The sequence below is a fragment of the Perca fluviatilis genome, chromosome 2, assembly GCF_010015445.1.
Source record: "Perca fluviatilis chromosome 2, GENO_Pfluv_1.0, whole genome shotgun sequence".
Lineage (NCBI taxonomy): Eukaryota > Metazoa > Chordata > Actinopteri > Perciformes > Percidae > Perca > Perca fluviatilis.
In genome coordinates, this window is record NC_053113.1 from 39579128 (window position 1) to 39602092 (window position 22965).

Genomic DNA, 22965 nt, shown 5'->3' on the forward strand with positions numbered 1-22965 from the left:
CTGCACGGATCAGATAAAGAACACAAAGGCATTTACACTCATCTCTGCTCTAGTCAGAACTGCATAGACCAGACATTATGAGGGCAAACCGGCGCTCGTCAGCTCTGACTCACTACATGGATGCGGCTGATGTGAGGTGGGGGTGCGGAAAGGACCCTGATAGATAGGTGACTCCCATTATCATCACATCCTGTCACGGACACACTGCCGGTGATAATTCCACACTGTTACCAGGCAGAAATTACAGATATTTTTTTTTGGTTACTCTAATTATGGGACATGATAGAGGTATATATAAAGGTTCATTCTGAGAATAAATAATACGATTATATTCTGGTTATCACATTTAGGGCTAAATAAATAAATTTCCCATCCAAAAATATATCTTCTCATTGACGTATTTCTGGAGGATATGGAGGACGTTATGGAAGGTTTTCATATGAGAGGTAGCTAAAAGCCTCTTGCCCTCTCCGGCTTTGATAGTCTTTTCTCTCGCTCTCTCCCACTGCCTGTGGCCCAGCAGGTACTTGGCTTTTATTGAAACCAGACTAGCCTCACTTTCCAGGCTATCTCACTCCAAGTCAGATACCTCAGAATCCAGTTGCACCTCTTTAGTTTGTGCTCCGGCCTTTGGCCATCCGGATGCGTCATAGAAGGGGATTTTCATTGAGATTATCACCTCTTAATCTAAAGCATGTGGCTGCACAGATCTCACAGTAACTCAACCTGCTCTGCAGTCCCAAGACTCGAGCAGTTGTCAGGTCTAGCCTAACAATCAAATCTTCTTATCCATATCTTTACCATTACAACATTGCGAGCTTTGTTGCTTCATTGGCTATCCCGCTAGGCTACTGGAGGCCCTCCAGTGTGATATATGGGGCTATGATTCCAGTACAGTCCTATTTCTGACCCAGCAATATGCAATGCACGATTGTGTAAATCAGTACAATGACTTCTACTTCCCCTAATTTTGCACGAGCATGTGACCCTGTTTTGAAGGCCTCTTTGTTTCCAGAGCATGCCTCTACACTTATTCATTTTTTCTCCTCCATTTTTCTTTTTCCTTTCTTCTAGTAAGACTGATCGTCCTGTTAACATGGCCGGGCATAAGGTCAATGGTGCTTGTCTGATGGCTGAAACTGCCCTTTGATGACACCACTGGTGCTTTGAGTGACTTGAAATGATATTCGACTGATTGTAGCCAAAGTCATTAAATGTATGTTGCTTTATTTTATAGTTCATCCTCCAGTCTTTATTCAGTATTTATACACATGAATTAGTAATATAGATTTAACTAACACATATTTGTTCATATACAAATAATCGGAGTGAAATTATTTTTATTGTATGTACAGAACATACTGTTCTGTAACCTCAAGCATTTGAAAAATAATGACATAATGAAAAATAATAATATTTAGCAAAAGTGAGTCTCCGGGGGGGAAATGAAAAACCTGTTCTCTACAAACATGAATGCTTATTGGCTATTTTGACCAACACAATCCTGTTTGGCTCTGGCTTTAACTTTACATATTCAAAACAACAAGTGTTTTACAATAACATTCATGGATGCTAAGTTTCAATTTCCTGTATTATCTAATGACTATAAACTAAATAGTCAATGACGTTATATAAGTGTAGCATTTAGCTGATTTTAAGCTGGATCAAGACCTTTATGACCAGCAATCCTCTGACTGGTATCATATCATAATTATGGATGACGTTTTATTTTATTTTAATAATCCTATTACACGAGAACAAATGAGGTCTGCCATATGCTTTTTCATTACAATTTTGGGGTCATATAGTTTTGAAAAAGAGACTCTCAAGCCATGTCCCGTACAAAAGGGAGTTTACCAGCTAGCTGCCTACTAATATGCAGATTAGTCAAAGTGGACTTAATAGGATGACATATTTCTATATAAATCAGATTAAAAGCAGTGACACTTCAGAGAAGTGACATCGACACTAGTTGTCAAACTGTGAGAAATAATATACTTTAATCTCATGGGAGAGCCACTCACTTTGACACATTTCCTATAATTTTATTTGTCACAAAATGAAATTGTCATTGGGATTTTTAATAACGGAACATTATTATTCCAAGCAATATGGTGTCTCTGTAGGAGGCCAGTTAATTTTTGGGCCCGGAGCCTCACTGAGGACCCCCTTTGGATTGTGTCCATTCATTTGTTTTATTCTCCGCTGTTTATTAGCAGCCTCCTTCGGTGAAGTCGGGAAGCTGGACCACATAGCCAGAGGCTCTCAGAGAGCCTCTAGTGATCAACTCAACAGGCTCTGTTCACTATGAACCATATTTATAGCACACACACACACACACACACACACACACACACACACACACACACACACACACACACGCACACACATATCGAAAAAACGCCAAACTTATCAGCAGGAATGAAATTTTGAGAAAATCGAGAGATGGAGAAAAGTGTGAATTATAAAACTTAATTGATTGTCTCAGCTTCATTTGGCCCTTCACCCCTCCCCTCTGCAATATGGTACGCTTGTCAGCCTTCGTGATAAATTACATGCATGTATTTGCATGAATTTAGCATGAATACAATTCAGTTTTGTTTGCCAAAATAACGATCCAGAAAATGCCTGGTTTGCTTCACAAAAGGAAAATACAGGCTTACATTGTGTTCAGTGCCCTTTTTTTTTATTTTTCCTGCACAGGTTATGCAGTTGGCAGTTGAGTGCAGAGAAAGTGCTGGTGCAGTGCTTTCCACTGGTTTTATAAGCACACAGTTTAGCGTTGCATTCTGTTGTACATGACAATGCTGAACATGGGGTGTGTTAGAGACTGGAGCAGGACTGTGGCTTTATTGCTTTATTATCTTTATTCCTCATGCTTTTTTCTGTTGTTTTTTGCAAATTGGTAGGGCTGAGATTGTTCTCAAAGAATTGATTCGTAAAATACAGTTCCTTGTTCATTTTCTTTGATTCATCAAAGAAAACTACATGCCTGACTTTCATCATTGTCAGTCGTATAAAGGCAAGCAGTGTGATTAATCTTAATGTCTGCGAGATGTCTGCCATCTAAAGGTGGGCACTGTAATCATCTGCCCACTGACCCCATGATGCTCGTCCACAGTCCTCTTTGCAGCCCCCGTGTCTTAGAAGTAATTTCAAATCTCCGATGAACTGAACCCAGTTCTCTCCCACTGATCATGTGATCTCAGAGTAGGAGAACATCAAAGCACAAAAGGAGTGGAAGAACTGGTGGCATAGTCTAGGTTTGGGGCTGTTGGTAATCAAGTGCTGCCGGTGAAGGCCTGTGATGAAATTAGGCAATGTTGCTTAAATAAGGGATGAAGGGTTCATAATTGCGAGTCCTGGAGATCTGAGGTGCCGGGTGCCAACTGTCAGAGCTGGGCTAATGATGACAAATGTCTTTCTATGCAGATTGCTGCAGCAGCGAGGGTGTGCAGCTGAGAAAGAACAAGAAAAAAGAAAAATGCAGAGGGCCTAATAAGAGAGAGCCTGTGCGCACATATTTAATGACCTACATGGAACCACACCTCCCTAACTGTTGGGCTGCCTGCGAAAGAACTAAAGCTTCACGCTGCTACCATAAAATGGAGGAGTCCCCTACAGTACCTACAGTACCTGTTATTAATAGTCATTAATCTCTTGGACTACTAAGAATCATTACTATCTGCTGCTTTAACCGATACAGTGAATACAAAAAATAGAAACTATAATTACATTTGCTTGCAAGCTTGTCACGTAGATTTAACAATAAAAAATGTGTCATGTTGGAAAAGTTAGCTCTATATTTAGCCAAACAATCCATCAACTCGAGTGTAGAGGACATGTAAGCATGGATCAACATCGTCCTTGTGTGTACAGCCGTTTTCTTCATTAGCTTTTCTTTGGTTGATGTTTTGGTCATTATTCTCCAAAGATGGCAAACTTTTGTAAAAAGATAAATGGTTTGTTACATTTGCAAAATGGTGGTTAACATGGCTAAACTGTTGTTGGTTAACAGGGCTTTAAAAAAAAGTGTTTGTGTCTTAAAAGTAGGCTTTTTTTTTAACCTCCTTTGTAGAAACGAGCCATAAATCTGATTTCACTTACTGTGACGTAAGGCTCACGCTAATAAAAGAGCAAACCCAGAGTGTTGCATGGCCAGATTTCCCCAATTTGTTGCATGAATGGCTTTTGAAAGGGGTCCCTCTTTGTACAAAGGGAGTCTCGTCTTTGTTTGGTTTCGCCCCATCTGTGTCATCTGGTGGTCTGTGCAAGAGGGTGGTGTCTCGGGGTGCTCCCCAGCGGCGATGCCAGTTGTTTTATGGACTCGATGGAGTGGTGCTGGGAGTTCATAAGTTGGCTGGCCCATTGTGTGCTGAGCCCAGCTGACACGTGTGAATTGACTCCAGCATATTGACAGATCATTTCCATTAATGAATCGGAGGAGTCTGCCTTGTTTCACTCTGTGATTTATGCCCTTGCTTCATCATCCTCTGAGCTCAAGGTTAACTAACAGCCCCCCTGAAAGACTCAACCCCAAATGGCATGGATGAAGCCAGTTTGCCTTATTCAGTAGTTTTATGCATGGATGGATATCCTTTAAGTGATATTTATGCATTGTATATCTTATATTTCAAGTGAACTTATTTATATAACACACAATGACAAGTTTGTCTCAGAAGATATGACATCCTCTATCCCTATACTCTCTCAGAGTTGTATATCTGATATTTACATCTAATATAATAGCATCTTGGTTAAATTATTGTTACCTAGAAATTGTTTCTGAATGTAATTCTGCGCATTAAAACTGCCTACAAGAAATAACAGTCGGTTATTAACAAGCCACCTTTGACAACTACAGTAAGTTTACATTTATCAAAGAGCTGATTTCCTCAGTGGATGGGTGGCCACCCTGGCTGTTTCTTGATTTGATATTGAGCCGCTTTTGTTTGTAAGCGCTGGTGTGTCATCGGCTCGGCCCTGATCCTCCATGGCGACCATCCAGTTTGTTCAAAGCCACAGCCACACAGTGCTGATAGCACTGGCCTCAGCCCGGCCTGTCACCCCCACCACTGCTGCCACATGGAAGACACATTTGCTCGCCACCATTTTATGCCGCTGTCACCCTCCCTTCGAGAGCGAGGGGAAAGAGGGGAGGTGAAAAGGAAAGGAGGGAAAGAGGGAGGCTCACCCTGAGCGGATGCTAGACAAAGATGGCAGCAGAGACATTTTGTCTACTTTCATTAGTTCTGGTGGGGGTGAGCTGTGCTGAATATTAGCCTGTTACTGGCAAAGCCACACATTGTGAGCACAGACGGAAAGCATGTCACAATCAAATCTAGCCCTCCTCATTTCCATCTTCCTCACTGAAAAAGTGGGACATATGGGGCAGGATGCCAATTGCTTATTTTATATGGTAATTAACATCCCTCAAACCGTGTTATATGGTAGGTGCGTCTCAACCGTGACAAAGTTTATCTCACAAATTTGCATATATATTTCTAGTTAGGTAAGATATTTTAAGATCCTAACAGACTAGGCTTATGTGCTGTATGTCATCAAGAAATGAATGAACTTTGCCGGCCTTCACTCATGTGTAATAGTTTAGTTGCGACAGTGTCACATTCAGCTAAACTCAGTATCTACTATCTGGTATCTGTCAGCTTAAATTGGGACCCTACCTAAACCCATCCACACACTGTATATATGTGTGTGTGTGGGTGCGTGCGTGTGTGTGTTTGAGAGAATATGGGGGCCTGTGCGCTGATGTATGTGAGTGAAGGACAGTTGGGTGTGTGATATGTTTGCACATGCTTGTGATGAACGTGATTGTTTGCTGTTATCTGTGATCGGCATGACGAAACCATAATCACCCACTCCAAAACTCCTTTTTTGGAGCTCTGCCAAAACACAAACGCTTGAAATGGTTTCCTATTCTTCTGCCTGCTTCGGATTCTTTTGTTTACCTAAATAACAACATTCACACAGCGAGTCCCTGATTGGTGCTAACCCGTGTGTGTGTGTGTGTGTGTGTGTGTGCGTGCGCGTGTGCGTGTGTGTGTGTGTGTGTGTGTGTGTGTGTGGATGTGTGGATGTATCTGAACGTTGTTTAGTCCTGCTGCGCTTTCATCTGTTGGACTCAGATAATAGTAGTCATGTCACTGGGCTGTAGAGAAGCTCAGGAGACAGGCTCCCCATGAAAGAGTCCCTGATGGACGAAGAAGGGCTGATGTGCGGGCTCCTGCCTCCAGCCTTCCACCTGCTCAGGAACAGCCCCAAGGCGAAAAGAACCAGGCCACTCAGACCAGCCAATGAAAGACTGCAGAGCTAAGGTCAGACTGGTTTAGTGTTGCTTACTGTGGGCTGGAGGTCTGGAATTGATGGTAAAACCAGAAAGAAAAACTTTAAAATTATTAGTTGTAAGTGAATTTTCTGAATCTCTTTCTAATGTCTTTCTAATGTTTAACAAAGTCCAAAAAGGGGGGATGAAAGTACCAAAAAGATGGATAAAGTTGTGCCGTTCTACCTTGTTAAATTTCAAACGATTTTATTAGAGTGTCAATTCTGTGGTCTTGGCAGGGCTTGGGAGGTGTCTGAGCGGGGAGTGCAGGAGCAGGGTGAGAGCATGTCGGCTGTTGACACCATCTAACGAAGGGAGGATTAGGAGTTTACAGAGGCAGTAATATGATAGGTCAAAAAGAGGAGGCACTCCTCCACAGCACTTGGGTCTGTAATGAATGATTGACTGGGAAAGGAGAAGCTGCCACTCGCTGGCTGAGTGCTCATCTTGACGCCTGCCGCACCGCTCCACGGCTCCCCTTGATCACGTTTCGCTGCTCCCTTCTCATCTAAGGCACCAGTCTGCAGGGAAAAGCTGCTTTTCCCTCTTATTTTTCTCCCTAATTTACACATTTAAGACATTTTTGTTTGCTTATTTGCAATTCCTTTTTTTTTGTCAGTGAGCTTCTCTCCATCAGTCCTACTCCCAGCTCTGAACTACCCCCCCCCCTCCCATGCACACACACGCGCGCACACACACACACACACACACACACAGACACACACACTTACAACCTTCCCTCCCTTTCTCTTCTGTTTGCCTTGAGGCAATGAACTAATTTCAGCTTCCATAATTGCAGTGTGTTGTACACCTGTCTGCTATTAATACACTCCCCAGTCTCTCATTCTATTTCTTAATGAGATATTTTTGTAATTATTGTCATTATGCTGTTTTCCATAATGAACTTAATTGATGTTGTTGTTATGGCACTATTTATTCTAGAACTCCTACAGGCACTGATAGTCCGAGACCGTGCTTATAAGTGAACTCGGCCCCTCGTTCACTCATCAGCTGACCTCCGAGTTCCCGCTTAGAGCCCAGTTTGTCTTGGATATGGAGAGGAGAGCTGAGCAGCCTGGTCACCACTGAATAGGACCCTGCTTGTAGCCATTTTAAGACCATTACAACACTGAAAGGCTACACAATGGCCAGCGCTGGGCTTTGTTTCAGCCTGTCACTTGCACCCTGTGAAAATCAAATAGTGCTGTGCCTTAAAAGAAAAGGTGAAAAAGGTTTTGCCTATACTCCCATTTTTTTTTTTAAATGTGGTTGTGTTTTGAAAAGGGGAGAAAAAAGTTTTCAGTGACTTGATTTTGAATGTTATTGTTGAAGAGGCAAACTACTGGAAGGAATGCTAAAGAAAATCTCAGCTGAATGAACGATGTTGAATTTTTTTTTCTTAGCGGCGCTCAATCCAATTAGGAGTTTAATAAGGGTCATGCATAGGGACTTCACGCTGCAGGTTGGTTTCTTTTTGGTGCTTTTGGGGAGTAGGAAGGGGCTGAAGTTGGATAGGGCCTGACTGAAGGCTGGTCTCTTTAATGTGTACTGAGGGGTCTTGTGCCCCGGTGAGTCATTGAAACTGTCTGGGGAGCACAGATGATCTTTTCCGTTATTCTGAAGGTGAGGTCGGGAGATAATCTGACACTGTGGTTAGATTGGCTTCTCAGGTGGTACCAATTACCTGATCTCTGACAAGCCTTTGCTTCCCCCCTCATATGCCGCTCTGGTGCTGTCGTGTTTGCCTTGAATTTTGCCAAGGATTTAGTTCTGTAACTTCTTTTCACTGGCCTTTATTCAAGTAAACATCATACCGCTCTTACTAGCTAATTTTTTTATCCCTTGTTTTCGGGTTAAGTATCTTACCTGTAAAACGTTAACTCTTCCTTTAACTTGGAATGTGAGTAATAATGCACAAAGGCTATATGGGCCTTTAAAGGCGCCTTAGTTGATCTTTAATCTCTCCTTATGAGAGGGAAAGTGGGTAGGAGGGCCCTAGAAGTGGACACGTCCAGCCTTTGTGGGTTCGTTCACATGCTGGGGAGCTTTGAGTGTCTGACAGCCGTTTAACTCCGCACGACCTGTTTCTCAAGTGCCATCGTTTGGGCGCTCTTGAATCCTGTTAGGAGCCATAATTACAATTCATGCACTCCCTGCGCTTCTTTGAAGAGCCATTGAGAGAGCAAAGAGGGGTGCAGGAGCCTGAGAGAGCCTGAGCAATACTGGCCCTTTATCAGTGTGGAAACGCTCTCAGAGGCTTTTAATAAACTGCCTGAATACTGTGGCCTGCATCAGCATAGCTACAACATAGTTTAATGTTATATACAGACCCACAAAATGGTAAATAATTGGGTTATAAAATGGTGTTAAATGTGTATTTACAAATTGCAGGGATGGGCTTCTTATAGTGGAAGTGGAAAAAGACAATGCATTTTACATGACCCATTTTAAAAAATTGCCCTTCTTTCAAGTATGCCAACAACTTTTGAATTGAAGTGCGAGTGAAGTGAAGCACATTCAATGACTTTCAAAGGGAAAGAGGAGAAAGGGTGAGCATACTGCCTAATAGGTGCTTTAGTAATTTCTGAGTTTTCATAGCTTAATCCGTTCTGAAAAGCTGAGGAGAAGAAAGGCTCCAAATGGCCCTCAGTATTAATTCGATGTGACTTCTGTACAATAAGGGCTGTGGATCCCAGAAGCCCATTTTCAAGCTTACCTTCTTTCATCATCCTTAGCCCTTGGAACTTTTGCCTAAATGTTTCATGAAACCAAGGCTGTAAGCCTCTTTGGTATTCTGTCTTTATAACGCCTGGTTTAAGACTATTATTACACCATGTTCAAGGCAGAGGAGCACATACAAACAGTGAAGCTGCCTCTCCATTGTGGGAAACTCAAATTGATTTGGTACAATTGGGAGAGCACTTGTATTAAAACACACACATTCTATGGCTCATTTCCCCCCTTTCATTTTGGAGTTTTGCAAATGTAAATGAGGGTTGGTTTCCCCCCTTCTTTGCAGAAATAAGTATCCTCTCTGGTTTTCTGAGGATTTCTACTCATTTTTAAAGCAGATCAAGTGACGTGTCCTTTATTATTTATATTAATCATGGATTTCAACACACCATTTCCTCAGAAAAACAAGTTTGTGACCAAACCACACATACAAACAGTGCCTCATTACTATGATTTCATCCTAATATTTTGATAAGATAAAAGTAAATTCAAATGAAATGTTGCACTGTTGTTTTCAGCATGTGGACCCCCCCTCAGCTTCCACATCCCCATCAAATGTGTAAAAGAGAGATAATGCAGGCAAAGGAGTTGGTTTGTTATCAAAGAATCCTGTGATGACGTGCCTTAGGAAAGTGCAGGCTGCATCGCACCGCTTTCTCTGCTGTGGATGCTTTGAAACACGTTCTCTCCCATTAGAAAAAGAATGTCAGGGATATAGATATATGTTCATTGTTTTATAATTTCAAGAAACAAAGAGGCTTATTTCTTTCTTGGGTACACCGAAAAGGGGGGAAACTAGCAAGGGACACACTGGGTGGGTCAGTGACCCTGGAGAAAACAGCTTGCATTAATATGGTCTAATCCAATGTAATTAGTCAAATTACAGCACGCCAAGCAGCTTGTCAGGGGCTGTCGGCTTTGGCAGGCACACAAGATGGCCTGGAATCCCACTGGACAGCAGAGAGACCTAAAAATCTCTGCAAAGCCGCCCTTTTGCACTTACTTTGACTCCTTTCAGTTCATTTGCCTGGTCTCCTCCATCTTTATTCCTCGACAAAAATGGGGAGGGCTCTTTCAGCCGTGCTACAATGTTTTCACCTTTTCCGAGTTGTCTCCCGTATCCCCAGGCTACTAGCCTGGCTTCCTGCCTGCCTGCTAAGGTGGATCAAAATGATATGATATCATAGCACAGGCTACAGAAAGTCAGAGTAATTACATCAGTGCTGCTCTCCTCCTACGTGATTTTATGAGAGAGAGTCAGATGCACGCTAACTAGTGCCGCTAAGAGCCATAGACATGGTTAAGACACTTCCTCGTGTCGTAGGATTAGCATTGGTAAAAAGATTTAAACTATATAATTACATGAGGATAAAGTACAAATTATCTAGTGCACTCAACAGCCAGATTATCATCCCCCTGCAAGGCCCGTTCAGCCCCAAGGGGTGAGCCTGGATGACAAAAGGCCCTCATTAGCATAAATTTACAAGCCCTCTCGTTTCGGAGAAGCCGATAAGAACCTGTTCCACCTTTGCTTTGGCCCTGGATGGCTTGTTGTGCTTTTGGCAATGACAGATAAGTCAGGGTAATTCCACTATATGCCTGAAAAAATGATGCTCCAGATTCTGGCTGCATCCCGAAGGTGTCACCCACGATAATCCTCAAAGAGCGTCCAGCAGTAAGGGGGCTGTGTGTTTTCCAGATGATATACCGCAAATGACAGAGAGAATTATACGGAGGAGGCCAAATCTGTAACATATTATTAAGCAATTCCCAGTGAATAACAGGGATAAAAGGATAATGGATGAGGGTGTCATTATTACCTCGGTGCTGAGGGAAGCGGCAAAGCAAAGGTAGAGAGACAAGATTAATTGAGGACGAGTGAGCTGCTCATTGCTCATCAGGCCCTCTCGTCTAACCACTTGCTCTTTCTGTCCCTCTCCTCCTCTGTCTCTCAGCCTCTCCATCCTTGTCTCATTCTTTCTCTTCTTCTCTGTCTTGCTCTGAGCCCCTATCCCTCCCACACACCAACAAAATAAATAAAAAAAACAGGAAAGAAAAGTGGGATTTTAAAGCGATCAGCTTGGCACTCTCAGTGGCAGCCAGAGGAAGCTGGTACCCAGGCCAGGAAGATTTCAGTCATCTTAATGCTGACAAGTCCCTGAAAAAAGTCCCATTAGGAAAAGCTTGCTGAAAAGACCCCGTACCAAATGACTGCATCTCTTCTCTCAAGCTCCTTAGAGAAGGCATCCTCAAGCTGTTCATCTGGATGATGTGCTCACTAAGTGTGTTCGTGTGTGTGTGTGCGTGTGTGTGTGGTCATCACTTGAGCATGTTCATATGTGTGTTTACATTGTTGTTGTGTCCTCCCTTTCTTTCTTTTTTTCTTTGTTTATTCGCTAGATATAATTTACTTGCAAGACCTAATTAAGTTTCCACTTACAGAAAGATACACACAATAAAAGACTTGAATTCTGGAGTAACTTAATCACCTTTAGTAAAACTGCTACAAAGGTGAGTATTACTAGCTTGAATGCTTTAAAAGAAGTGTTAAATCTGTACTTTAATATCTAAGTTTTTCAGAAACACAGATACAGTATAACTAAGTGCCAGCTGCTCCTAGTGAAAATGTTACTGCATGTTGTGCACTACCCCTGTAAAGGGTAAAGGGTAAAGGTGTGAGCATGCACTTGTAATCAGCACATGCATGCAACTACATGTTCACGTCATTGTTCATGGTTTATGTGTGAATACACAAGTAATTATAACTGTATTAAATACAAGAAAAAACATAAAATGTCGTTTTATAATTACATGTAGATTAGGGCTGGTATAATATATATCGTCAAAACTATGTTCAAATGTAATTTGACATTACATATACATCATTTTTACTGAGTACAGACTGAGTTACAATATTTACGTCTTTTGGACGACGCTTTACGTTCTTAACCTTGCTCGTTATTATTTTGTACTAAAGTTCTTAAAAAATGAGAATATACTCAGTCCTTTTGATTTGTCAAGTATTTAATTTACACAGGAGTATAGAAAAATAGGCTTTGCCCTGTGGTTATTTCATATCGACAATTTATTTATTGAATTACCAAAAAACATGCTATATGTGATATGTATCCTTATCAAGATATAAAATGACCTACATTGGGATAGAAGATTTTGGCCATATCGCCCAGCCCTAATGTAGGTCTTTAAATGTGTGTTTTCCCGCTGCACATGTACAGTACATAACTCACTGTGTATATCAATAGGGTCATCAAGGAAATAGATTTTATTTTTGTATTGTTTCTTCTATCCTCACACTTAGTGTGTGGCTTGATGCCAAACTTTGTCTATCATCGCTGTAGGGAAGTCTGAGTAAGTTTTTATTCCATTGCATTTCTTGAGGCGTTATATTTTAACATAGACAGATAAAGAATGTTTAAAGAGACTTAAATCTTGAAGAAGAAAGTGCATACCAGGAAAACGGCTCCTCCCACCTGTCCTACCATGGCAGGGTTGAAGACAGCGCTGCAGGGCCTGCTAATGTGCGTGAAATACCATCCCTGACATAAATGTTATTGACAAACTTGGCTGGACATTTGGGGCAGTGAACTGCCAGCATATTTAATTCATATTCATCTCCTTTCCCCCCAATGGTCTTGCCAGAGCACCCGAGCTGTGTCATCTTGCCACACTCCAGCTACCACCCAAATGTATAGTGACACTGATTATGCAAATCTGTATCTTGTTTTTCCTCCAATACCTGCATTAGGAGCTTGGTACTTTATTGAAGTTGAGATATGGCTCTCACAGTGAGGAGCCAAGTGGAATGCTGATTTTTTTTTATATATATATATATATATATATATATATATATATATATATATATAATAATAATCTGTGGGAATATTTTAAATTTTTGTATTTCTACATTTCATAACAGTTGTCACATTTAGGGGTGATCAGATGAGAAACATGCTTTGATGCTCAGGAATAAATCTTGCAGGATGGAAAAGGGATTAAAGCTGAAATAAAAAAAAGTGTGGATTTCAGCATGTTGTGGTCAGACAATGAATAATTCTGTTTGTGTGGCTTGAAAAAGTTCTATATGGTAGTATTAGTTCCATTTCACAGTGTGGAACACCTGAGTCATTTGTCGAAAGATCATGTACACTGTGTTTATTCCTAAGTGTTTCCTTTTTAAAGGGTCAGTTCACCCAAATCACAAAAAAAGAAAGTGGCATTTATTCACGCAGTTTTGTTGTTATTTGTCATTTAACATTTATTTAAAAAAAGATTCAACAGCACCATTATCTTTCCAAACAATGTGTTGTTCTTTATTATCATCGTTTCTGAAAAGAGATTTTTTTTCATTTGCATGAGCACAAATAAACAAAATTCCATTTACTTCCATTGTGTTGGAATAGAGGCAGAAATCTCAGAGGCCCATCTTAAAATCTAGACAAACTACATATCTACATTGCTAGATATGAAATGGGGTAAATAAGAACATATTTGTCATTTTATTTGTAATTTGGGCAAACAGATTCTTTTAGTAAATTCAAATAATTGTGTCCTAGCTCTGATTTAGCCTCTTATGACCCAGTCTACCACGTTGTCTATGGCTGACGATGCTCTACCACTTAGCTGAGACTTGCTCTCTGCTCTTGCTGTTACCAAGCTTTACGCCTTCACTTTCCCTTCTACGACTGCTCAACCTCTTCACAGATTTGGCCCATATTGCCTGGGGTCAGCCATTGAATATAGTATACGCAGTGTGTGCTGATCCTCCAAATTGCCATGTGTGAAATCCATCCCACTCGCTCCTGGGGGAGTAGTCATATCACTCAAAATGAAACTGCCTCTCGTATCCTCCCCTTATTCTTCCACTTCGCTGTTCTCCCCCGGCCGCCTGGGACCCTGCAGTTGTGAGGCTTTATAGTGGAAGCCTATTAGACAAATCTTAGATGAATGCAGCGGAGGTGCTGTGATACAGTACCAGGTTGTCAGAGTGCGGCACAGTCTCATATAAATATATCCGTCATGCTGGCTTGAGGGTCTCACTGAATTCTATTATTTTCCTGTTTTGGTACAAATGCAGTGGAGGGGGATTGTATTGTCCCACATGGGAGAAAAAAAATGCATCAGGTTTTAAAGAAAATGCTTCATTAGATTTATTAATAACGTCTGTCATAGTGTCTCAGCCAATGTGGGGTTAAAGCTATTCGGAAGTCAGATTTGATTAGAATCTATTTCCATGCATGAAGTGGCTTCCTATCGCTTTTAAGTATGATGCACTCCATTTGAGCATCTGCACATTATCATATATGAGTTTCCGCCTAAACACCAGTGTCACCTGTGCCTATCCTCATCTCATCTGTCACAATATTTTTCCGTTCTCCACCTGTGATGTTGTACAGGCAGAATGCAGCCTGCCCTCTGTCGAATCAGGGAAAGAAGAGAAGGGGGATAAAGGAAAGAGAGGACAGAGACATTAAATTACATTATGGCTATTATGCTGTGGAGGTATATCTCCCTGCAGCTGGCAGAGCAGCGCATGCGCCTGTGGCTCTTAATGAGCCTGCGTGGAGGGACCTGTGTGGAAACAAAAGGCTGAGCTTGTCGGCCATAGCAGACCCCTCCACCTGCCCCCTCACTGCTGCTCTCCCAGCTCTGAGCGTGACAGACCAAGAGCAGAGCGCCGGTCCCTTCCTGGTGGCGTGATTAGATTGGGGCCGATGTCTCCAGCTGGCAGGCCTGTCTGTGACTGGAGGCGGCCGTCCCCAGCGCTTGTCACTGGCTGACACCTCTGACAGGCAGGGGACAGCTTCAGCAGACAGGTTCATTAAATGGCATTTTTTACAGCTGGGCCTCCAAAAATGAGGGCTGGGCTTTGTCAAATCTCCAAGTCTACAGGGGCCCCTGCGTGTTGGTTTAGACCAAAGCTTTGTTGTTATGACAATTTTTTTTTTGATCTGGGCTGTTTGAAATCAGCTATTTTTTCTCCTCTTTAGCCTCTCTTTTGTTGACAGCTAGCCCTTTGGCCTGTACTTCGTCATGGCAGCAAAATGTTCACTTTAGGAGGGAAACGAGAAACAGCCAGTGCTAAAACAACATAATATTGACAATCAGTTACCATGTTATAGCTGCTTTTATATATTTTTAAATTCTTAAGAACCTCAAGTGACAAACTTGTATAACCTGCATTTAATTACTTGCTAGGTTGGTCATATTCTTTGTTACAATACGTAATATAACAAATGAAGAATTTAGGAGGGAAATGTATGGTGCTGTTAAAAAACACAATAAAACAATACAATGACTAGAGATTTGTTGAAAATGAAAAACCATCCAAATGGCTTAATATGTATTCAAATAACAGCTCGCTAGTGTCTTGATGGAGTGAGCTGTTGTAGCCTTCCCATGATGCATATGTGTATGACTTGCCTTACAGCATTGCACTCAGAAGACTACTTCCACAACATCTGGTTGCAGAGCAGGGGGGGGGGGATAAAAGCTACCCTGCCTCCTAGCTGCTGGCCCTCAATAGTGCGCCCACAGCTCCTTGGCCGTCCCTCCATCTCACCTCCCTTCCTCTCTATTCCCTCTCCAGTCAGCACGCTGCCTCCTCGGGGCCGTGCTGTCTCTATGACAACTGTTTGAGTTGGGGGTTGCAGAGGTGTCAGGCAGGGCATTACTGGGAGGAGAGCACCAGAGATGCTGCGCTGCACATCCAGCATCTCCACCTAATCCAATTTTAATTGAGCTCCAGAGATTTTGGATGTGGCACGGAGGTCGGGCATGAGCTATTCCAGGGAGAAATTAAGGCAGCCCGGCTCGCGCTGCACTCTTCCAGCCTGTCACTATTTTAAATGAGCATTAGCATCAGACCTAACCCAGCTGAACATCTCACTCGGACTCTCTCTCTTTCTCCCCCCCCCCCACACACACACACATACATACATACAGACACCCACACACACTGATGTACTGTTGGGCCTCACCTTCTTCCTACCCTGTTATATCTTTATTCTCTCTCACACTCTCTCTGAACTGAACCTATGTGTGATTATAACCTGGGGAGTTGATGAGGTTGCTCCCCGGCTCACACTGTTGGACAAAATTGTTCAGTCAGAGGGAAGTGAGATGGAATGAGGGGAGGGGGGGTGTTTTTTACGGGTAGGGACTATTCTCACCTGTCAGAACAACTGTCTTGGTTTTTTTCTATGTGTGTGGACCTGCAGTCCCAGTGGTGCTGCATACTGTACACTAATGATCCTTTGTCTGCGCTCTCTTCTCCTCGCCATGATAGGTTTTTTTTATTGATTATTTATGTGTCTCTCACCCAGGCGGTACTTTTTTGACCACTTAAGTTTTATAGACCAACTGAAAAAGTGTGAAACATTAAAGACAATCTGTAAAGAGCTTCATATTTTTGCAGAAAAGTGCCTTGAGATAATGTCTCAGTAATGCCCTTTTTACTCTCTCTTTTTTTAAACTAATGCCAGTTTGGAACGGGCTGATTGCTTGGCCTCCTCTTTTGCTGCTTGTAGCTTTCTCCTAAACCATTGTACTCCGAAATAACTTACAGAAAGACCTCAAAGCACTTAATATGCAACTTAACTGTATATTACTGACTTACTGTGTGTACTTCTATTGTAGATAGATAGATAGATAGATAGATAGATAGATACTTTATTGATCCCCAAGGGGAAATTCAAGGTCCCAGTAGCTTACAGACATACACATACATAATAAACAGGATGATAAAAAGCAAATCCACCTGAATAGCATGGACAATAAAATAAAAAAATACTAAATAAAATTTAAAAAATAAGGGGATAAAATGAAAGAATGGAAGCCCTCTCTGTTACATGGAACTGTAATGCTGTTGCCTGTGAAATTGCTCCCAATAAAGAAAGTTAATTAAAAATAAATAAATAAAAAATCCACATGAATACTATAAGGGATGTATAAGCATGAGAGGCTTGCAGTGACAGGGCAGGGACTGACCCTGTGAGTCAGTCTGCATGGTAAGGTGCTTGTACTTCATAGGAAAACAGTGTACTGCTACATTTACCTGTCAGAGTTTCAGATTCTACTCACAAAATATCACAATTAAAATATGATGCATTATTATTTATTATCCAGCATTATATGAGAGTTGGAAATGTCCACCTTAAAGTACATAGTGTTGATAATGCCTCTCTTTTTACTTTAACTAAACATTTGAAAGCAGAACTTGTACTGTGCCGTCACAAGTGGTTTTACCATACGGCATAGGTAAAGAAAGCACCTCGTGTGTGTTTTTTCATGTTTTTTTTTTTTTTTAGAATACACAACATGTTGCAGCATGGTTCAATCGGGCACAGTTCAGCTGCGGCTTATCGAGAAATTCGGCGTGTCTCCTTTTTTGCGTGTGGCAGTCAGACATCGTGGTAATTTTAGGCGATGTGGCCCGGGCGGTGGAAGCAGGGAACCCAGCTCAGCAGCCGGAGAAATGTGCGATGTGGGATTCCTTGATTTATAGTTTGATAACGATTGAATTAACATGTACTAGTGTGATATTGATATTTTGAATAAAACTAATAGGATAGTTAAAGGGATAGTTATTAAGAATTGTTTTTAGTAGCCTAATGGTTACAGGAATTGGCTTGTGTGTGCAGGTTTCAATCCTAGCTGTGAAATAATGAATTCTAGAGCACTATTCAATGTTTCACCAACTATTGCTGTGGTGCCCATAAACAGACCGTTCACAAAGTAGTACTAAAAAGCACAACTGCCAACTTTGTAAAAGTAAAGCAGTAAGCAAATGTTAACCACTGATCTCTCTTTTGTAAAATTTTGCCCAGGTCATATCTACTGTCATGTTATAAGTTATAGTTTGGAAAACAGAGTTGGCTCACTGATTGCCTTTGTGCCCACAAAGCAGCTGCTTAGTATACACCAATACTTGGACAGTAGTCTTTATCACCTGTAACCTGTCGTGATCTCTGCTTCTATACTGTACAGCTATTATACCCTGAGGACATTTCTTCTTTTTCTGCCCTTCTAGGTCTTGGCATACACTGAGGGTTTACATGGGAAGTGGATGTTCAGTGAGATCCGGGCGGTATTCTCCAGACGCTACCTCCTGCAGAACACAGCGATGGAGGTCTTTATGGCCAACAGAAGTAAGAGAAGGTGCCAATTACAGCATTTGAAGGCCATGCTTCTCCTGTGCTTTCGCCACTAAGGGATATCTCTCACTGTTTCACAGCATCAGTCATGTTCAACTTTCCTGACCAGGCCACAGTAAAGAAAGTGGTCTACAGTCTTCCTCGAGTGGGAGTGGGCACCAGCTATGGACTTCCACAAGCAAGGTGGGTCACACACGCCAAAAAGAAAATTAATTCAGCACTGTTAAATACTTCTAATATTGTAATTTCTTCACGGGCGATGTTACCTCCTCTGTGTTGTGTGTTGGAGCATCTGGGCGGCCTCGCCTGCAGCACAGTCATTTGTAGTCCCATTGCAGCAGTTATTGAAGTGGATGTGCACTGACCCTTACTGAACTGACCTAATTCTCAGACTGACAACTCTATACAGCAGGGCTGCAGCCAGGCCACTGACCACAGAGAAAACCACATATTCCCTTCAGACTCTCATACTGCTAACAGGCCCAAACAGACTGTTACAAAACAAGCACATTTCCTTAATTCTCACGTTAAGTGAGTGCCTATAAAGCAAGGCGTCCTGAATTTAAACATAGTCAGTTGTTTTTCATTCAATCTACTGGAATCAAATCTGTGTGGTTGTGAATGCCGTTGCATTGGATGACATAGTTATTCTCTTGCAGCTTGACATTTTGTGCATGCTTTTCATTTCAGTATTTTCCTTCTAAAACTGACATGCTTGTCAAAGAGCTGGTTATCAGCTATTAAATGTCATCTTCTGTGTGCTAGTTTTTTATGATGTAGCCAATGCTTTCAATTAAAACATAGATTTAGATACATCAATGCTTTTGGCGGTTACATTTTTAAAGTTTTAAAATATCGTAACTAACACCAACCTTCGGTTTCCTGATTTGTTGTTTGAATATTTCTTTTTCCAGGCGCATCTCCCTGGCCACTCCTCGGCAACTTTTCAAATCCTCCAACATGACCCAGCGCTGGCAGAGGAGAGAGATCTCCAACTTTGAGTACCTCATGTTTCTCAACACTATTGCAGGTAGGGATTCCTATGCTTTAAAATGCCGAGATTCCCAAGTGAAACTGTTTAGTTTGGGAGTAGCTGAGTATGGAAATAATGGGTTCTCTTTTTTTCACAGCCATCACTTAAATAGATAGGTTCTGATTTGTTTTCTTCCTAATCCGGGCAACATTCACAACCAGTGAAAGTGGGAAGTTATAATGTATTATCTATGTGAATCTCTTCCCCATTAGAGGCTTATGACTTTAAGCTTAGCTATCATGATCAATTAACTGTAAGTGTTAGTGGCACTGGAAACATACTAAAAGTGGCCTCAGGTATGTCGTATTTGTTTAAGAATCCATGGTAACCTTAAGTGGTGCTCATCGTGGTAGACTTCACTGTTCACGTGAGTGTGCTGTTTGAAGCAAAGAGCAGGCACGGCAGATTTTGCCAGATAATTAGTGCCTGGCTTTGTGAGAGCGTACACGTGTGTCTGCGGAGTTGAGAGGTTCTGTTGTCGACTCTCTGATCTGAACTGCAACTAACAGGGAAGGCGAGAGCGACTGCACGCTACTCTGCTCTGAGAGGTGTCATCCTCTCTCTCGCTGCATATTCATGCATATTTATATTTAGCTGGTGCTTGAGTTCGATACATTATTTTCAGCTAATTAGATGTAAGGCAGACAGAAAAACATGCCCAAAATTCATTAAAAATCCCTGGTAATGACCCGGGCTGACAGGGATGTCAGAATAGTGTGGGGCGGCAGACAGGCGGTGGGTGAAGTGCTGGGAAGAGGTGCGAACGGGAAGTGGTCTTCTAATTAAACACTATTCCACTGTTATTAACATCCTGCCACCCCCAACTCAGGCCTCAGCACCAGTAGGTCCAACCACACCAGCACACCTATCCCTAACACACACTTGGCTCGCTGCTTCCTTTTCACTGTGCGGCATTAACCTGGGTAATTATGTTCTCTAGCTTCCCACAGACCCTGGATATTCTGCAGAAGCCTTCCCATTGACTAGCCTGTCACACATGATCACTCGCTCAGCTGGATTTAGACTTTCTAATGCCAGCCTGCTGCATTGCAGGAGTGAGCAGAGACACGGCTGCTGGCCTAAGTAATCATTAAAAACTTTATGACACTAAGAAGCAGATTTAGTAAGAGTGTTTCCATTAAACAATCTCATTTCATTGTACTGCATAATATTGTGAACTAATGCCGGAGCTTTCATTTAGATGTAATAAAACCGCTTTTGTGATCCTGACCTTAGAGTTGCCACCTCTTGATGCTACTTTGATTTAAATGCTTAAAGCTTTTAATGTGTTGACCATTATAAGATAGAGCTAGAATGTCATCTTAAAAAGACAATGTGCCTTATGTCATTGAACTTGCTGATCTAAGCTGTTCTTGGGCAGTCATCAATCATCAATCATGAAACTGTAACATCATTAATGTAAAGGTGTGCAGGGGCAATGGACCCTTTGTTTTTTTTTGTTTTCTTTTATTACTTTATTGCAATGCTCTTTCACCATCTTCCAGACAGTTGTTTACTTCAGTGTCCAACTCAACAAGACCAAAAAACAAACAAAGAAAAAGGTATGGGATTTGGATGGAAGAGGTGTACCTTATTACATATATTGGGCTAGATTGAATTTATTTTTTTATTTTACAGTAGTATCTTTGGGGTAGATCTTATTCCATTCGTGTATGTGATCTCTGATTGTAAGGGTTCCTTTTTCTATGTCTAAAATGTCATTTATTATTATTGAAAGCCATGAATTTAGTTTTGGTGGATTTGGCTGTTTCCATGTCACCTGCTTTATGGCCATCACATGCAATATAATAAAAGATGCACGTCCGCCGATTCCTATTAGATTAATACCCAAGGTATTTTCTTTTAAGTCAAACAATCCCTTTGTAATGATGCAATGATGCAGCCTGACAAGCCAGACGCACATCAGGATGTTGGGTCTGGGAACTCACCATTGGCAGGGCTCAATCCGAGGGGCGGGATAAACGGATGTCTTTCAAATTCCCTTCGCATGCAATAGGATAGCGCTACAACCAACCAGAGCAACGCTAGTTGATAGATTCAACGTTTGCCGTATCCGGTCAGCAAAACTGCAAACACGTCTTCCTTTTTTAAGAATGACTTCAGAGCCGTTCTTCGTTCTTTTCTCAAAGAAAAGCTGAACTCCAAGTCTTCCAGAGTCGCGGCCAGAGCCGATTCCAAAGGCCGCTGTTCTCCAGCAGCAGCAGCCGTCTTCTTTGTTTTCAAGTAGCGGGGAGTTCACGCGGAACCGTCGCAACTCTGCCGTCATTATGTTAAGCCCGCCCACCGACTATATACACGATGTGATTGGCCTGACTAGAGTTTGGTTTTTCCAGCTCGCAAGCCAACGGCGAGTTGCTAGACCCCCCTGGCTGCAAATTACATTTGCTGCCGCTAGGGTGTGTCCAGATTTCTAGGGTAGCAATAATGTGAAAGTTTGAAGTTTGAATTGACCTAAAGTCATTCTTACACTATTAGTCTTAGGATGGCGTGTTATACTAGTCAGCATCAACTCTCAAGGCTACAAAATTATGTGAAATGTTTCTGGAAAAAAATGTGGAAACTCTTATTCTATGAAGCAAGGATGTCAAAGGAATGTGGTCAGAATTAGCACTGTTCCCTTTTACAATTTAGTTTAATTTTTCTTAGTGGGTAGTAAAAAAAAATGTTGTTGCCTGTTTTTACTTTCAGTTTGCTTTGAGCTCACATTTTTAGCCTGATTTATTACCAGCAGTAACACATTCCTACAAAACCATCTATAGCTGCCCTATCCCAATCCTGGATTACAACTGGCCACCACCTGACCTCACAGCTGTATCAGTGTCATCTTCAAAAGAAAAGCAGAGCATTAGTGACAACTTGGTACATGCTCTTGGCTTTTCCCATGGATTTCCCATGACACATTTTGCCATCTGAAAACCATATCTCCACTGCGAGAGCAGAAAGGAAACTCACATCTGGCCTATCAACGCAGACTTGCGGTGACATTTCAGGCGTTTGGAGTCATGGCCCTCAAAATAATGTATATCCCCCTAATTACATCCACTCCTCACAACTTAGAAATGCTTATGTTCTCTCTAAACGTAAAGCCTCCTCAGTTACCTCCTGTAACTCCCACAGTCCATTGATAAAGTATACTCAGCAGGAAAAGGCATGGGGAGCCCAGAAAACATTCCCTCATAGCAGAGAGAGCTTGCCATTAGTTCATGTGTTTCTCTGGCAGACGCCGTATGAGACAGGAAGTGCGTCTGATTGAGGGCTCTGAGATTGGGGGCTTGTTGGAATGTTGCATGCTGATCCCCCCAATGTAACTGAAGCCTCAAGTGTACCCTGCCCCGCTTTCAACCCCTCTGTTCCCTTCCAATCACTCATCACTCACAGATTTCTCTCTGCTCTGTGTGTCTAGGGAGGACATACAATGACCTGAACCAGTACCCGGTCTTTCCCTGGGTCCTCACCAACTATGACTCAGAGGAGCTGGACCTGACCCTGCCAGGGAACTTCAGAGATCTCTCAAAGGTACCTCTTGGCCATGCACCTCAGTATGACAGAGAGAAGGGGGCAAGTAGGGTCAGCTGGCTCTGACAGCAGGGGATTTCCTTATTAAGGCCCAGACTGTAAAATAATATAATATTTAAGAGCTAAGGAATCATGTGCAGAGTCTA

General features: G+C 42.0%; 1 protein-coding gene across 1 annotated transcript in view; it reads left to right on the forward strand.

The window, feature by feature from the left end:
• nbeab (neurobeachin b) overlaps nt 1–22965 on the forward strand; it is a 155147-nt gene that overhangs the window by 85746 nt on the left and 46436 nt on the right. The window contains 4 exon segments of the mRNA XM_039781228.1: nt 18126–18243; nt 18330–18432; nt 19164–19279; nt 22707–22819. Of these exon segments, the coding sequence (XP_039637162.1) occupies nt 18126–18243; nt 18330–18432; nt 19164–19279; nt 22707–22819 (450 nt within the window).